We start from the raw sequence: 15,332 nt of genomic DNA on the forward strand, positions 1-15,332 counted from the left end.
GGGGGGAAGGAGGGGGACCCGCCTCCCAAGCGCTGACACTGGGCAAGGCGCCGGCCCAGGATCCCCTAGCCTCCCGCCGGCCGCTAGCCCCCCAGGCCGCGCCTCCTTCCTCAGCGCCGGCGGCAGGAAGTCCCGCCTCCCCACGGCCCGCGAGGCTCTGTGACACACGCGTCGCCCAATGGGAAGAGCGCCGTGGAGGAGAGGGGCCAATGGGTGGTCGAAGCGGAGGGGGCGGTCCCGGGCTGCGCTGGGCCGGAGCGGGGTTGTGCGCGCTGAGGAGGAGCCGCCGCCGCTGCCGCCGTCGCTGCCGCCGCCGCTACCGAGGCCGAGCGGAGCCGTTATCGTCCCGCCCGCCCCCGCCCCCAGCCTCCGGAGGAGTCCCGGGCCCGCCCGCAGGCGCACAGGTGAGGCCGTGGCCTGGACCAGAGCCGGGCTGGGGCCGGGGCTAGGCCGCAGGGGAAGCCTGGGGCTCGCTTGAGCCACGCCGCCGCTCGGACGTGGGGGCCCGCGGGCCTCTCGCCGCACGGCAGGCTCGGCGCTGGCTGAGGGCCGCTCCGGAGCCCGAGCGCCTGGGGGCGGTTCCCGGGAAGTTGGCCGCGGGATAGGCAGGGGCCGGGATGCTACGAGCGAGGGCGGAAGGAAGGAAGGAAGGAAGGAAGGAAGGAAGGAAGGAAGGAAGGAAGGAAGGAAAGAAAGGGGGCGGCCCCGGGGGAGGGGACGGAGGAAGGGGGGGGGGTGACAGTCCGGCGATGGTCAGCCGTCGGGGCGCTGCCTTACAAGGCCAGCACCACAGGCAGAGGGCTTCGAGCCCTGGATTCCTTAGGGGTCTGGAGCTGCAGGATGCCAGAGACCTTCGAGAGGGAAAAGTGAGGCCCAGAAAGGGCCCCCCCGCCCCGAGCCCAGGCAGGCCCCTCCTTTCCCTCGAGGGTCTTAGCATTCACCCAGTCTCAGGACCAGAAAGGACTCCGAGGTCATCCAGTCCAGCCTCGGCCGACAGAACAGAAAACTGCCTCCTAGTGCACCATCCCTTTACTTCCTGGGGATCAGAGGACTCCCAGTTCCCCTCCTGGCCCCAGGCTCCCGTCAGCAGTCAGACATGCACGATTTGGGTTGGCGAGGTAGGATTGAAGAGTGTCCCTTGTATGGTCTTAACCAGAGGAAAGACCCATCCGAGGGTGGAAAAGCATCTTCCTTCCTTCGCAGCAGCAGTCTGCTGCAAAGAGTGAGGATAACAGTGCCTGGGAATGGGGAGCTCCTAATGAATGCTTGCTGCCTGCCTGTTAATAATAACGATCGTAGCCAGGATTTTTATAGGGCTCCCAGGTTTGCTTTCTCTCTGTCTTTTTTTCTTCATCCTCACAACAGCCCTGGGAGGTATCATAATAGCATCTCTATTATGGTCTTTATTTTACAGATGAGGAAAGTGAGGCAGAGACTTGCCTAGAGTCACACTGCTCCTCTAGTAAGTGTGTGAGGCAGGATTGGAAGTCAAGTATTTCTCAGTCCGGGCCGGCGCTCAATCCATTGAACCACTTGCTGCCTCTGTTGCCTTTTGTACTGTATCCCCAGTGCCTGGCACATGGTAGACGCTTAATAAATACTTGTTGACTGATAGGACACATTTGGCCTGTGTTACCTCATTTGATTTTCATAGCAACCCCCAGGGAGTAGGTACTGTAAGTTGTCTACATTTTATAGAGAAGACAGTCGAGGTTCATTGAGGGCTAAGGATTTGCCCATAGTTGATTACACACCTAAGTGTCAGAGGCAGAACTGGAACCCAGGCCTTTGGTGACTCCTTCATATTATATCATGCTGCTTCATATTTCCTCCTCATTTACAATAATTTCTACAATAAAATTACAATGTATTTTGTACTGGGATTGAGACAGGTGATAAGATTTGCCCAGCAGCAGAGCCCTGAGCCCATTCAATTCTATAGCAGTGGGAGGCAGCTTGGCACAGTGGGTAATGTGCTGGTATGGAATCATAAAGATCTGGATTCAAATTCTGTCTCTGATATTTGTTACTTGTGTCACCCCAAGTCATGTAACCTCTCTAGGCCTCAGTTTCCTCATCTGTAAAATGAGAAGGTTGGCTTAGATGGATTCTAAAGTCCTTTCCAGCTCTAAATCTGTATTCCTGTGCCATGAACCTAGATGTGCATTTCACTCTGCCATGGTAAGATTTAAGGGTAGAAGGGACCTTTTGATTTTAAAAAGGAAGAAACTGAGACGCAGAGCTACTAATTCGAACACAGGTTCCCTGTATTCAGAGACAAGGTCTTTCCTAGTAGATACTATCTGTACTGCTCTTTTGACCTTTTTATCCTTTTTTTATTGAGAAAATAGAGAAATGAACCCTGAAGGAAAATAATAATGTATATTTCTTGGTACTCTTTCTACAAAGGTCAAAGGGCACAAAGTTCATTGTTAGTGGCATTTTACCAGTTCTTTTGAAGAACTGTAAGAGAATGTTGGCAAATTTGGGAACATGTTATGAAATCTATGCATCTGTTTATGTCTGGCTTATCACCAGAAGGTTGGCCACAGGGTATTGAATTTTTTTTAGTCGTAGCAACCTATGAAGACCATGCACTGTGGTGTAGAGGAGTAGTAGTGAATTGTCTTGGTCAACCTAAAAAAATCAGAGATAGATGAAGTAGTATATATACAGATATATCCATTATGTCTATACATTTACATATTCCCAGCTATAGAAAAGGGATGTGTTTCATTCTGTTTTTCAAACATGTATTCTGCCATGTATGCGAATACTTATGGAGTGCTCCTTAAAAAAAAAAAAAGGAAAACATCTTTACTGTTTGACAGTTAAGCAGGTATTTATTGGGTACCTATTCTGTGCAAGGTAATGTGTTAAGTGCTTGAAGGGAATTCCCTCCTGGGACTGATGTACAAGATGAGGAGATAGGATATGCTCATTCCAGTATCAGCCAGCATTTAATATGATGCCTTGCACATGGGTGCTTGATAAATATATTTAATTAAACTGAATTGGTGACAGTGTGCAGATTAAATTGACTAACAAAGGTCAGTCACGAGGAGACAAGGCCTGAACTAGGGCAGTGGTAGATGGAATAAAAAGGAAGAGGCAGATCTAAGAAGAGACATTTCAAAAGAAAAACTGACAAGATTTGTGTCTGTATAGTTTTGGAGAAGCTGGATCTGTGAGTTTGTTGGTGTGGAAATTCCCACCACCAATGCTTGATAACCAGATTTTTCTGTAACCTAATCTCAGTATCTGGGCCACTGATAAGGTTGTGACTTATCCATGGTCCTGCATTTAGCATATGCCAAATGTAGGATTTTAATTTAGTTTTTCTTGATTTCTAGGCTGATTGTCTCTCCATTCAGCTGTTCTTTCTCTCTCTCTCTCTCTCTCTCTCTCTCTCTCTCTCTCTCTCTTTCTCACACACACACACAGAGTTAATAAATGCTTATTGAATTGAATTGGATATGCGTAGCAAGGGACAGGAAGGAGTCAAAGGTAGATCTGGAGTTTCAGTCTTGGTGTTGAGGTAAAATGGCATTGGTAGCATTGGGGGCAGGTGGGAAGGGAATAGGAATTTAATGTTAGGCATATTGAATTTGAGATGATGGCTGGGCATCCACTTGGAAATGTTAGCAAAGGATTATGACAATACATTCAGTTCCCTGCAATGCAGAAGGAGGGAAAGTGGACCAACATTTCCCTCACATGCTGTTTTTTGGGGTAAGCCTATGGCTACCCTCCTTTTGCCACTAGGTGTCATGTATGCATTAGCAAATGCATATAAAGCCCTTAGTGCCATGTATGGAGACCAGATAAGGCAGAGAATAAGAGATGTAAGGAGGAGAGACATTACAATTTTGTTTTAAGCAGTATAAAATGTTGAGATTGGCAAAATACTGAGGATTAAAAAACACACTATTACTATTTTTGCTGTTGTACTTGTATGTTGCCTTATATTTGTATATTGCCTTATAATTTGTAAAGTACTTTCACACACATTATTGCATTAGATCCTCATTGCAACAGTAAGAGGTAGGCAGTCTGTTATCCATGTTTGCAGATGAGGAAACTGAGTGAGAATTGGACTTACTCAAGATAATAGGGATAGTAAATGGGTGATCTACCAGACCCCAAGGTTTCTTGACTCCTGATCAAGTGCTTTCCTTCCTCTCCCAGGTGGCCTTTCTGTTCTTGCTATTATTACTACCTTATGTACCTATGCAGTTTTCATTTGTTTTGCCTCCTAGTAATTCTCCAAATATTTTGGAGAGGAAAGGAGGAAAGATTCATCATATGAGTAGGTTTTAGGACTTCATTACTAATCAAGAAAATCAGACCAAATATTTAATGTGTGTTTGCTGTTTAATTCAACAAATATTTATTGAAGCCCTACCATGTGAAAGACAGCGTCCTAAATGCTGGTAGGAGTAGTGAAGGAAGAGTAAGAGAGAGCATGCTAGAGTAGAAAGAGCCCTGGATTTGAAACCAGAGGACCTGAGTTCAAATCCAGCCTCTGCCACTGACTCATTGTGTATGTGACCTTGATCAAATTACTTCACCAGTCTGGACCTCATAAAACAAAGAGATTGAACTAGATTTGAACTCTTTGGTTCTTTCTGGCTCTAAATCTATGATCCTCTGTTTTTGTTCTCAAGGCGTCTGACCTGCAAGTAAGTTAAATGACAGTCTAGGATTTAAATATAGCTTGAGCTTCTTATACTTTGAGCTATGAGACCAGTTGGGATCTTATCTAATTTAAAAAAAAATCTCCTGTGCCTACCATAGTGCTTTGCACACAATAGGTATTTAATAAATGTTTATTGTTATTGACTTGAACAAGCATTACTGTACATGATTAATTGTTGGTGGATTGTACAGAAATTGTTACACCTGTTCAGAGGAGGACTTGGGAAGCCTTTCTGGAGAAAATGGAATTTGAACCAACTCTGGTAGGATGAATAAGATTTGGATGGAAGTCAGTCAATGAAACAGGGTGAGCAAAAGTGTGGAGGTGGGATGCTCGAGGAGGGGGAATAGGACTCAAAAATGAATAGGATTATAGGATTTGGAGCTGGAAGAGACCTTTAGAAATTAGTCCCTCTCATTATACAGGTGAGGAAATTGAGGCCTAGAAAAGTAGAGTGACTTTCCTAATAAGGTCACTGATAATAAGTAGAATTTGGATTTCAACCCAGACCCTATGACTCCAAACCTGTCTTTTGCACTGGACCAGGATGCTACTGGAAGTGTTTAGAAATAAGACTGAAAAGGTAGATCAGGGCCAGGTTGTAGACAGAGTGCTGGACCTGGAGCCAGGAAGACTTGGGTTCAAATCTTACAAGTACTTACCAGCTGTCCAAATTACTTAATTGCAGTGATCCTTAATGTCTTTATTTGTAAAATCAGGATAATAATAGTATTTATTTCACAGGGTTGTTGTGAGAATCAAATGAAATATTCTTTATAAGGTACTTTTTCAAACCTGTAAAGTGCTATACAAAGGTAACAATTATCATTATTATTATCAGGACTGAGGATTTGGACTTCATCCTTTGGATAAATGAATGAAAATTCCATTGGAATTTTACACAAGCTAGTGAGATGGTCAAATCAGTGTTTTAGGTAAAGTAATATTATGCCCCCTAACAAAGAATCCTGTTTGGTTTTGACAGTAATACAGTCATGAAGTGGTAAAAGCCTGAGCAGGGGGCTAGCAGTGTCAAGGCAGAATAAGGACTGGTATAACAAGCATTGTGAAGACAGGATTAAGAAGATTTAAAGATTGACCATTGAAGAAACAAAGATGACCCCCAGGATTTTAAGTCTTTTAGGAGGCTGGAGAAGAATGAGATCATTAGCAGAAATAGAGTAGGGTACTCTAGTGGTAGATGGAGAGTAAGAGAATTTATTTCTATTTTACATGAGTTGAGTCTGTGATAGTGACAAGATGTCCAGGCGAAGATGCCCAGCAGATAGGTGGAGATAAGTAGCTGGAGTTCAAGAAATAGCAAGCTCGGGGCTGGAAATAGTGATTTGGAGAGCACCTCCATAGAGGTTGAAGCCACATAAGAGAATGAATTCTCAAGAGTGTAGAAAGGAGTGGGAGCATGAGAATGAAACTTTGAGGAATGTCCATATTTAAGGAATGGGAAGAGGAAAAGGAACCAGTGCATAAATAGTCAGAAAAGTAGGAAGAAAATGAATGTAATGTAATGTCAAGGGAGACAAGGGAAGAAGTTTAAAGTATGAGAAGGTGGTCAGCGGTATGTAGCAGAGGAGAGAGGTCAAGGAGATTATGGACGAAGAGGCAGTTAGGAAGTTAGTGATGACCATGAAGGGAATTTACAGAACTTGCAAGAGGTGGGCACCTCTTTAAGGAAAGAACATGAAATGAGGAAATGAAGACAATGCTGGCAGAACTTGAAAAGTTAGCAAAAGAAAGTAGTTAGAATAGTAGCTAGAGGAGGCAGGGAAAAGTAAAGGGTAAAAAATAAATAAAACTTAAAAATATTTTAAGTTGAAACAATCTGGGCATCAGATGTTGGGCAACCCATTGTTATCCTACAACATGTATATCTGAGACAGATAGTACAAATGGACAAGTTGGACCCAGAATTCAACAGTAGAAGGAAATTGGACTGAATTGCCTTCGGAAAATTGTAAAACCCCTTTAATGACTTCCAAGTTTCTCCTAAAAACAAAGGCCTATCTGTTAAATATCTTTACTTTACCAGAGTTTTTGTATGGCACAAACCATGGAACGTCATTTCTGAAGAATTTAAAATGACTATCACACAAAGGGCTCTGGCAAGGTGTATGGTGAGTGTGAGCAGGCAGCAGGATCTCAGAAGAACAGGAATAAAAATGTCATTGAGGAAATACATAATTGGAAGAGAAGATGGATTGGACATGGCAGGGGTGAATCATGACAGGTGGACAGCTGCAGTGTTCTACTTATATCCTCACTATGTAAGGAGAAATTGAGGAAAGATGAATTCTCCCATGACAGACTTATAGAAAGGCATTGACAAGAATTGAGAAGGCCAGATTAATTGTGATCCTTAGCACTGAAACTTCATTGATATGAACCTACATATCAATGAGACCATAGTTTCATTTGAGTGTCTGAGTGTATTAAGATAGAGGATTTACAGGTAAAGGGGAAGGTGCCTGCTAATAATAGTTAGCATTTATACAGTGTGTTATGGTTTGCAAAATGCTTTACGAACATCTCATTTTATCCTTACCACATCCTGAAAGAGGTAGGCTACTATTATTATTTTCATTTTACAAATGAAACTGAAGCAGACAGAAATTAATTAATTTGCCGAGGGTCACAAAACTGGATTTGACCTCAGATCTTCCTGACTTCACTAGCTTCACTTCTCCCTAGCTGCCTAGAGAGGGAGAATTCTTCCATAATTTTCAAGGTAATCATAGACAAAGTTAATATAGCTTCTTTTCTTTGTAAGACAATTTTTCCAAGCGTAAAATGACAGAATTTCAAAGGTGGAGTTTAAATACCTTTGGTGTAGCGCTAGGAGAGGCAGAGTAGGCCCTTCATGTCTTTTCTACTTTTTTTATATATCATGCATTCTTTTCTGTTCGTTCTAAAGCACAACTCATGTGCCACCATATCTAGATCTTTTTTTGATGTGCCCATTAGAATGTAAACTCTTTGAGGGCAAGGAATGTTTCATTTTTTAGTTTTTTATCCATAATGCTTGCCAGTGCTTTGCACATCATAGATGCCTATTAAATGATTACTGAGTTGAGAATAAATTTCTCTACATCTAGAATGGGTATAAGCTGATATGAAAAAATAAAACAGATGGGGTTGATTAGATAGCTGAGCACAAAGCTAAATTCCATTTAAAAAATTCTTCCAAGATCAGTAACCCCTCTTCTGAAGTCTTCTCAGTTAGGCTTCTGAGACATTGCCCTAAGCTGGTTTTCTTCCTACCTCTAGCCATTTTTTGAGTGTTTAAATAAATCTGGTTTATTTGTTTTTTTTATTCTACCCTTTGGGAACCATTCTCAAATAGTCTTAGACTTCTATTCTTTTATATATTCATGCCCTAGATAAAGTCACTTTCTATAACTGAGGATTTCTATAGATAAATGACATCTAAATCTTGCTTTTAGTTCTTATTATCTACTAGTTCATTGATATTCTGTTGTCTGAATGTTTTAGGGCCCAGCAAATTCCAAACACCAGGTCCCCAATGATGCTTAATATTTTCAGCGAAATCTTATTAGAAATCACAGAAGTGTACTTTGTTCCTCCAATTTATGTACATTCAGATTTTACTGTTATTTGAAAAGAAAGCTTCAGCACCAGGACAGCACCATTTGTTAAGGCTGGAGAGAGTGAGAACCAGGGTAGGGTTTTCTCATTCACTCAGGATTATAGGCTTTTTCAGTCCATGTATTGGCCACTGACTCAGAAAGTGCAATGGATAATTTGCTCAGGTCCCTCTTTGAGTCTTTTCAGAGGGTCCTTGAGATTTTTTTGGTAGAGCTTCAGCAGCCCTATCCTGGGTCTTTAAATCATCTTGCATTTATTTAGTGCCTGTTCTGTGTGAAGTGCTATCCTAGGCACTGTGGACACAAGATAGTGGACACACTGCTTTCAGGGAGCTTACAACCTTATGATTCTAATACAATCCACTTCACCAAATATAAGTACTCAGTATTTTTTCCTAGGTACTGGAAATCAGAGATAAAATAAAAATGAAATTAACTGCATTCATGGAGTTTACATTCAGATGAATTCTGACCTAAGATTGGAAAGCAATTCCATGAGAGAATTGAAAAATGTAGCTGCTTAGCTTTTCAGCTCTGTTGTAATCCCAAAGCAGAAGGTTAAACCCGCATTCACATTTTTGTGCTCATTATCCTTTTTGTTTTAATTGTTTTTGTTTTAATTTATCCAGCATTTTTCACAAAGAACTCACCAACCTTTCCCACCTTTTCCCAGACTCTCCTTAGTGTCTCATTGAGCCATTCTTTCACCATTCAAATGCCCTTACTATTACTCTATCCTCAGAAGCTTTATCAAAGTCTATCTTTTTGTGTCCCTACTTGTCAAAAAAAGTTTATTAAGTGCCTGCTATTTTAAAGACACTGTGCCAGGTATTGGGGAAAAATAAAGACAAAAATGAAATAATCCCTTACTCTCAAGGGACTTTGTTTTAATAGGGAGACACCACATGTAGCAATGCAATGTAATTTTAGGAGAAAGAAAACATTTACAGCTGGAGAGGGGGATGGGGAATCATAATAGAACAAGCTTCCATTAGAAAGTGATATTTGAGCTCAGCAGAGAAAGGAGCCAGAGATTCTAAGAGGTAAAGGTGAGGAGGGAATACATTTCAGTCTTGGACAGGGTGGGAGGTGGGGTGGAGAAGAGGCACTATATATGCAGAATCATGAAGATAGGAAGTAGAATGTGAAATTTGGGAAACAGGTGGTAGGTCACTTTGGCTAGGTTATGTGAAGGGCAAGAATATAAAATAAATCTAGAAGGATAAATAGGAACTGGTAAAGGTGAGGGTTAAATTCCAGGCTCTAGAGTTTATCCTAGAGGCAAAGGGAACCATTGAAGATTTTGAATGTCATGTTTAGTTCAGTTTTTTAGAATATGAATTTGGCATCTGTGGGGAGGATTGATTGAAGAGGAGAGAGTTTGGAAGTAGGGAGACCAATTAGATGGCAGTTGTAATAATCTTGATGCATATGAGAGATGTTGTATATATAGGTAGATTCAGTATGACTTGACAGTTGATTTGGATATGAGAGATGAGAAAAGGGGGAGTTTCCAAGGTGAGTCCAAAGTCATGAACCTAGTTGGGTTATTAAAAGAATGATAATATTCTCGGTAGAAAGAGGTAAGTTGAGAAGGGATACATTTTGGGGAAAAGATGATAAATTCTTTATTGCATTTGTTGAGTTTGAGATGCTGGAGGGTCATCTAGGTGGAAATGGCTAGCAGGCAGTTGGTAAGGTAGAACTGTAGTCTAGAGGAGAAATTAGGGTCTGCTATATAATTATGGGAATTATCTGTGTAGAAGTGATTGAATCCATGGAACTGCTAAAATCACTTAGCAAAAAGGGCCCACAAAAGAGCCTTGGGAGATACCCATATTTAATTAATAGGAGATAGAAAATAGATAGATAGATAGATAGATATGGTCAAGAAATGGTGGTCCTGGCCAGCAACTCTTTAATCAGGAGAACAGGCCCCAAGGCTGAGTCCTCTTGAGATGGCAGTATAGCAGGTGGAGATGACAATCATGGGATTTTAAAAGTTTCTTTAAACATTTTTTCAATTAAAACTCTTCATTTTCTGTTCTTCCTCCTTCACCTCTCCTTTTAGAAAAAGAAAAATGGTGCCAGGTAGGTGACACAGTGAATAGAGCACCAGCCCTGGAGTCAGGAGGACATGAGTTCAAATCAGGCCTCCAGCAGTTGACGCTTACTAGTTATGTGACCTTGGGCAAGTCACTTAACCTCAATTGCCTTGCTTTCCCCCCTCAAAAAAAAGAAAAGAAAAGAAAAGAAAAAGAAAAACAAAGCCTTTGTAACACATATTCATAGTCAAGCAAAATAAATTCCCTACATTGGCCATGTCCAAAAAAAATATGTTTCAGTCTGAGTTCATCATCTATCTGCCAGGTAAGCAGCAGAATGCTTCATCATGTCCTGTAGAATCATGGTTGGTCATTGAATTGATCATCATAGGATTCAGAGCTGAAAGAGGCCTTAGAAATCGACTAGTCCAACCAACTTCTTTATAGATGAGGAAACTGAAGCCCAAAGGGGCTGGTTAAATGTTTTGCCCAAGGCTACATAAGTGGTAAGTAGCAGAGATGAAATTTAAAACCAGGCCCTCTGACCCCAGATCTAGTATTTTCCCCCTACTGTGCCGCTGGACCTTGTTTGAGTTAACAAAGGGGACTGAGAAGGAATTGTCATGCGGGTAGACAGTAGAAGAGAACCAAGAGAGACCAGTGTTATGAAAGTCAAGGGAGAAACCAAGTATTCTGGAAGGGAGGAGAGGAGAAGGGATGGTCAGAAGTGTCAAAAACCATAGAGAGGTTTGGTAAAATGGAAACTGAGAAAAACCATTGGATTTAGCATTAAAGAGATCTTAGGGAACCTTTGAGAAAGTAGTTTTAGCCAGATTGCTAGGGGACTGAAAAGTGAGCTGGGAGGCAAGGAAATGGAGGCAATTAGTTTAGCAGATTTCCTAGAAGTTTGACTGTGACTAGGAGGAATGGTGGAGGATGATAGCTTGAGGGCATGGTAAGGATAGTTGATGGTTTATTAAGGATCAGGAGCTTTGGGACTGTTCATAGAAGAGCCAGTGGTCCCTAGAGAGTGCAGTGTGGATAGAGTGCTGGATCTGGAGTCAGGAAGACCTGAGTTCAAATTTGACTTCATGCATTAACTGTGTGACCTTGGGCAAATCACTTAACTTCTAACTCACTTTCCTTAACTGTTAAATGGGAATAATAATAGCACCTACCTCTCAGGGTTGTTATGAGGATCAAATGAATTATTTGTATAACACTTAGCACAGTGCCTGGCATGTAGTCGGTGCTTAATAAATGCTTGTTCACTTTCCCTTTTACCCTCCTCAATGGATAAGGAGATTGAAGATGAAAGACAATGAAGGCATTATTGAGAGGACAAGATCGAAGAAGAAAAAGGGGATGGGATCAAGGGCACAAGTAGAGAGGTTGATCTTGACAGGAAGGACCACCTCTTCCCCAGAGTTTGAAGCAAAGCAGGTGAGAATGGGGGATGATATAGAGGGATTTCAAGGTGTGGACAAGGGGAGACAGCAATGGTGGCTTCTTTTTTCCTCTGTGAAGTAATAATAATAGCTAGCATTTGTATAGTGCTTTATGGTTTACAAAGCGCTTCACAAATATTTCTTTTTATCCTCAATAAACCTACCTGGGAGATAGGTGCTATTATTATCCCCATTTACAGATCAATATAGTCAGAGGCTAAGTGACTTACCCAGGGTCAAATTTGAATCAGGTCTTCATGACTCTGGGTTCAGTCTTCTATCCACTGTATCACCTATTTGCTTAGTAGGAGCAAAGTAAGAGATGAGGTCATAGGATCATAAATCCTCCGCTGAGCATGAAGGAGTAAGGAATACCATGTAGCCATTGTGGGGAATAGAGTCGGTAAGGGAAGAGTGAAAGGCTTACCGTGTAGCAGTGAGAACCCATTTAAGATGAAATCCCATCCGTTTGCAGTGGACCTAGTCTGTGTGATTGTGTGAATTGGCCTAGCGATTTCAGCAGTGCTCAAATGTCCTGGTAGAGCAGCTAGGTGGTGGAGGTAGTTTAGTTTTAGGGTTTGGTTTCCTTCACTTCTCTAGTTGATCCAGATCTGTGACTATGCCATTATGACTGAAACACTTTCCCAGGTCTTCATATTTCACTAATTGTGCTCATATACTTACTTTTACTTTATTAACTCCCATTGCCCAACTCTCTCCCCAGTCAGTTAACATTTTACTAACATAAGTTAACGCTTAACATGTTCAGTGTGTGCAGTGTACTGTGTTCAGTACTGGGAAAGATTGTGTCATGACAATACATGAGCCTTATCCTTATGGTGCTCCTAGTGTAGTAAGGGAATAAAATGCAAAAACAGATAATCATAATGGATATTACATGATAAGTACATTGAAAAACAAAGTGTTGTGTGAGAGCTGATAGGGAAGATAGTAACTGACTAAGAGAATCAGGAAAGTCTTCATGGACGGGGTAGCATTTCAATTAGTTTTTAAAGTTTGAGTAGGAATTTACTGTCAAAAGGCGGTAGAGAAGACTTTCTGGGCATGAGAAATAAATCGAATAAAGGCTTGGAGTTTGGAGAGCTGTACAAGACGTAGATATTTGGAGGTTAGAGAACAGTTAGAACAGGAATTCTTAATCTTTGTTGTGTATCACTGAATTTCTTTGGCAGTCTGTTGAAACCTTTCTCAGAATAATATTTTTAAACACATAAAAAATAAAATACACAGGGTTACAAGGGAATCAATTATTATAATGTTACCAAAATGTTAAACAAATTTGTAATCTAGGAATTATTAAATCTAGGAAATATTAGACAAATTTGTAATCTAGGATTATGTATTTTATTAATACGTTAAAATAAGACAGTGAATGCATTTCAAATATAGGCAAGCTAAAGTTTTATTTTCTGAATTTCTAAATTTTATTTCCTAAAGACATTTCAGTGTTTAGAGGCTTTTGTTGTTTAGGTTAAATAAGAATATTAAACTGGAATGGTCTTTGACGAGGTTACATTTTCAGTCATGATGTGATGTCATATGAAAGTATCTGATTTCTATTGAAGACAAATCACAAGTACAGCGAATATTACTATGGTTTGTTACTCACTTTTAGAATTGAAGGAAATACTAAATTTCATTGAGAATTTAGTGAAAATAAAGATGTAACATTTTTTTTCCATTCAGGTTCATGGATTCCCTAAAATCTGACTGTGGTTGTCCTGGGAGGTCTGTGGGCAACAAGTTAAGCAAATCTGAGCTAGTAGGCATTTAGAGTGCCTCAAGAAAGTGAGATAAGGCTGAAAAAGAAAGGATGTTGCCAAGCTGTAGAGGATATTGAATGCTCTCAGTAACATTTTTTTCTTCTTTTCTTTTCCTCCCCCCCCCCCCCCCCCCCAGTTATCCCTTATGACTGGTACCAGTTTCCACATTCTAGATCAATCATTTAGCAAGCATTTATTAAACATCTATTGTGTGTCAGGTACTCCTAGGTGTTGGAGATACAAAGGCAAAAGTGAAAGAATCCCTGCCAAATTGCATTTCTATTTCAATATAACTGGTTTCTTTCTTTGTGATCCTGTGTACTTTACTTTATGTGTTTGAAAATATTCTTGTGAGAAAGAACTGTAGGCTTCATCAGACTGACTGCCAAAGGGATCTAGGACATAAAAAACGATAAGAACTCCTGGTTTAGAAGGAATAATGAAGGCACAGGAAGGAATTACAGCGAAACTGTCCATTATCCATGTTTTTAAAAGAGCTATTATGGTGGCAGGGAAACTTGAGATTCAAATCTAGAAGAAGAGGATGATTCTACTACATTTATGAGCAAAGCCTCAGTGAAAAACACAGTTCAAACATAAACTCAGTAATAGAATACCTGGAAGAGACAAAGCAAGATATTTTTTTTAAAGAGTTAAAATGTTCTTATAGGTAGAATGAGAACACCTGAAGAAAAAGTTGGAACAGAAATGAGATGTATGGAAGAAAGACTTGGAAGGGAAATTAATGGCCTAGAACAAGAGGTACAAAACTTTGCTGAAGCAGTAAATTCCCTGAAAATTAGAGTGGACCAAATAGAAAATTGGATTAAATCTAAGTTATCTCATATCAAAAACAATTGACTTGGAAAACAGATTGAGAAGAAAAAAATTAAGAATTAGTGAACTAGAATTAGGGAATGCCCTGACCAAAAAACCTCATATTTCAGGAAATCTTAAAAAGAGAACTGCATAGTTCTTTTAGAACCAGAGGTCAAAATAGAAATAGAAAAAAAATCTAACTTTTGAAAGAAACTCTAAAATGAAAACTCCTAAGGGTTTTCACCATTAACCCGTGTTTCCAGGTAAAAGAAAACACCAGGTTAAAAAAGCCCCACCAAAATCCAGTGTAAAAGAAGAAAATACTGCAAACAGCCAGAAAGAAAGAAGTCAATCACTACAGCACTCTAAAGGAGCAGAGAGCTTGGAATTTAGTATTCCAGAAGGCAAAGGATATGTCTGGACTTACAACTAAGAATAACTTACCCCGCAAAACTCAGGAAGGGGGAAGAAATGGACTTGTAATGAAACAGAGGATTTTCAAGTGTTCCTGATGGAAAGACCAGAGTTGTTCAGGAAATATGAAGTTGAGTCACAGCAGTAAAGAGAAACATTAAAAATTAAATATGAATAAACAATGACAAAGGACTAAACAGATAAACTGATTACATTTAAATATGAGGAAATGTGTTTTCTCTGAACCCTAACAACCGGTGTCACAGAGGGAGTCTCATTGGACAAGACCTGGCAGTGATTCTGTTATGTCTTGATAATCTTAAGAGAAGAATGGAAAGAGAGGAATGAAATACATGATGAAAGAGGAGAGAAAGGGAAGCTATAATTAGGATATGCAGGTAGATAGCTATATAAACTATGAGGAGGGGTTGGGGGGGCTGCTGACGCTTGAATTTCACTCTGATCTAAACTGGTCAAAAGAAGAAAGAACATACACACAGAGT

General features: G+C 40.7%; 1 protein-coding gene across 8 annotated transcripts in view; it reads left to right on the forward strand.

The window, feature by feature from the left end:
- Window positions 1-235: 235 nt before the first annotated feature.
- Window positions 236-15,332, forward strand: part of ELAVL1 (ELAV like RNA binding protein 1) — a 78,998-nt gene continuing 63,901 nt past the window's right edge. For 4 of the 8 annotated variants that reach the window (XM_072600983.1, XM_072600985.1, XM_072600982.1 and 1 more), the window contains exon 1: window positions 236-404. Coding sequence is in view for 4 of the 8 variants with exons in the window: in XM_072600981.1 (XP_072457082.1) it covers window positions 11,625-11,807 (183 nt within the window). In the remaining 4 variants the exon portion in view is untranslated. Of the gene's footprint in view, window positions 405-749; window positions 11,808-15,332 lie in introns of those variants that run through there. The other 4 variants (XM_072600981.1, XM_072600986.1, XM_072600980.1 and 1 more) reach the window with 3 other exon arrangements.

This window comes from Notamacropus eugenii, chromosome 4, assembly GCF_028372415.1.
Source record: "Notamacropus eugenii isolate mMacEug1 chromosome 4, mMacEug1.pri_v2, whole genome shotgun sequence".
Taxonomy (NCBI): Eukaryota; Metazoa; Chordata; class Mammalia; order Diprotodontia; family Macropodidae; genus Notamacropus; species Notamacropus eugenii.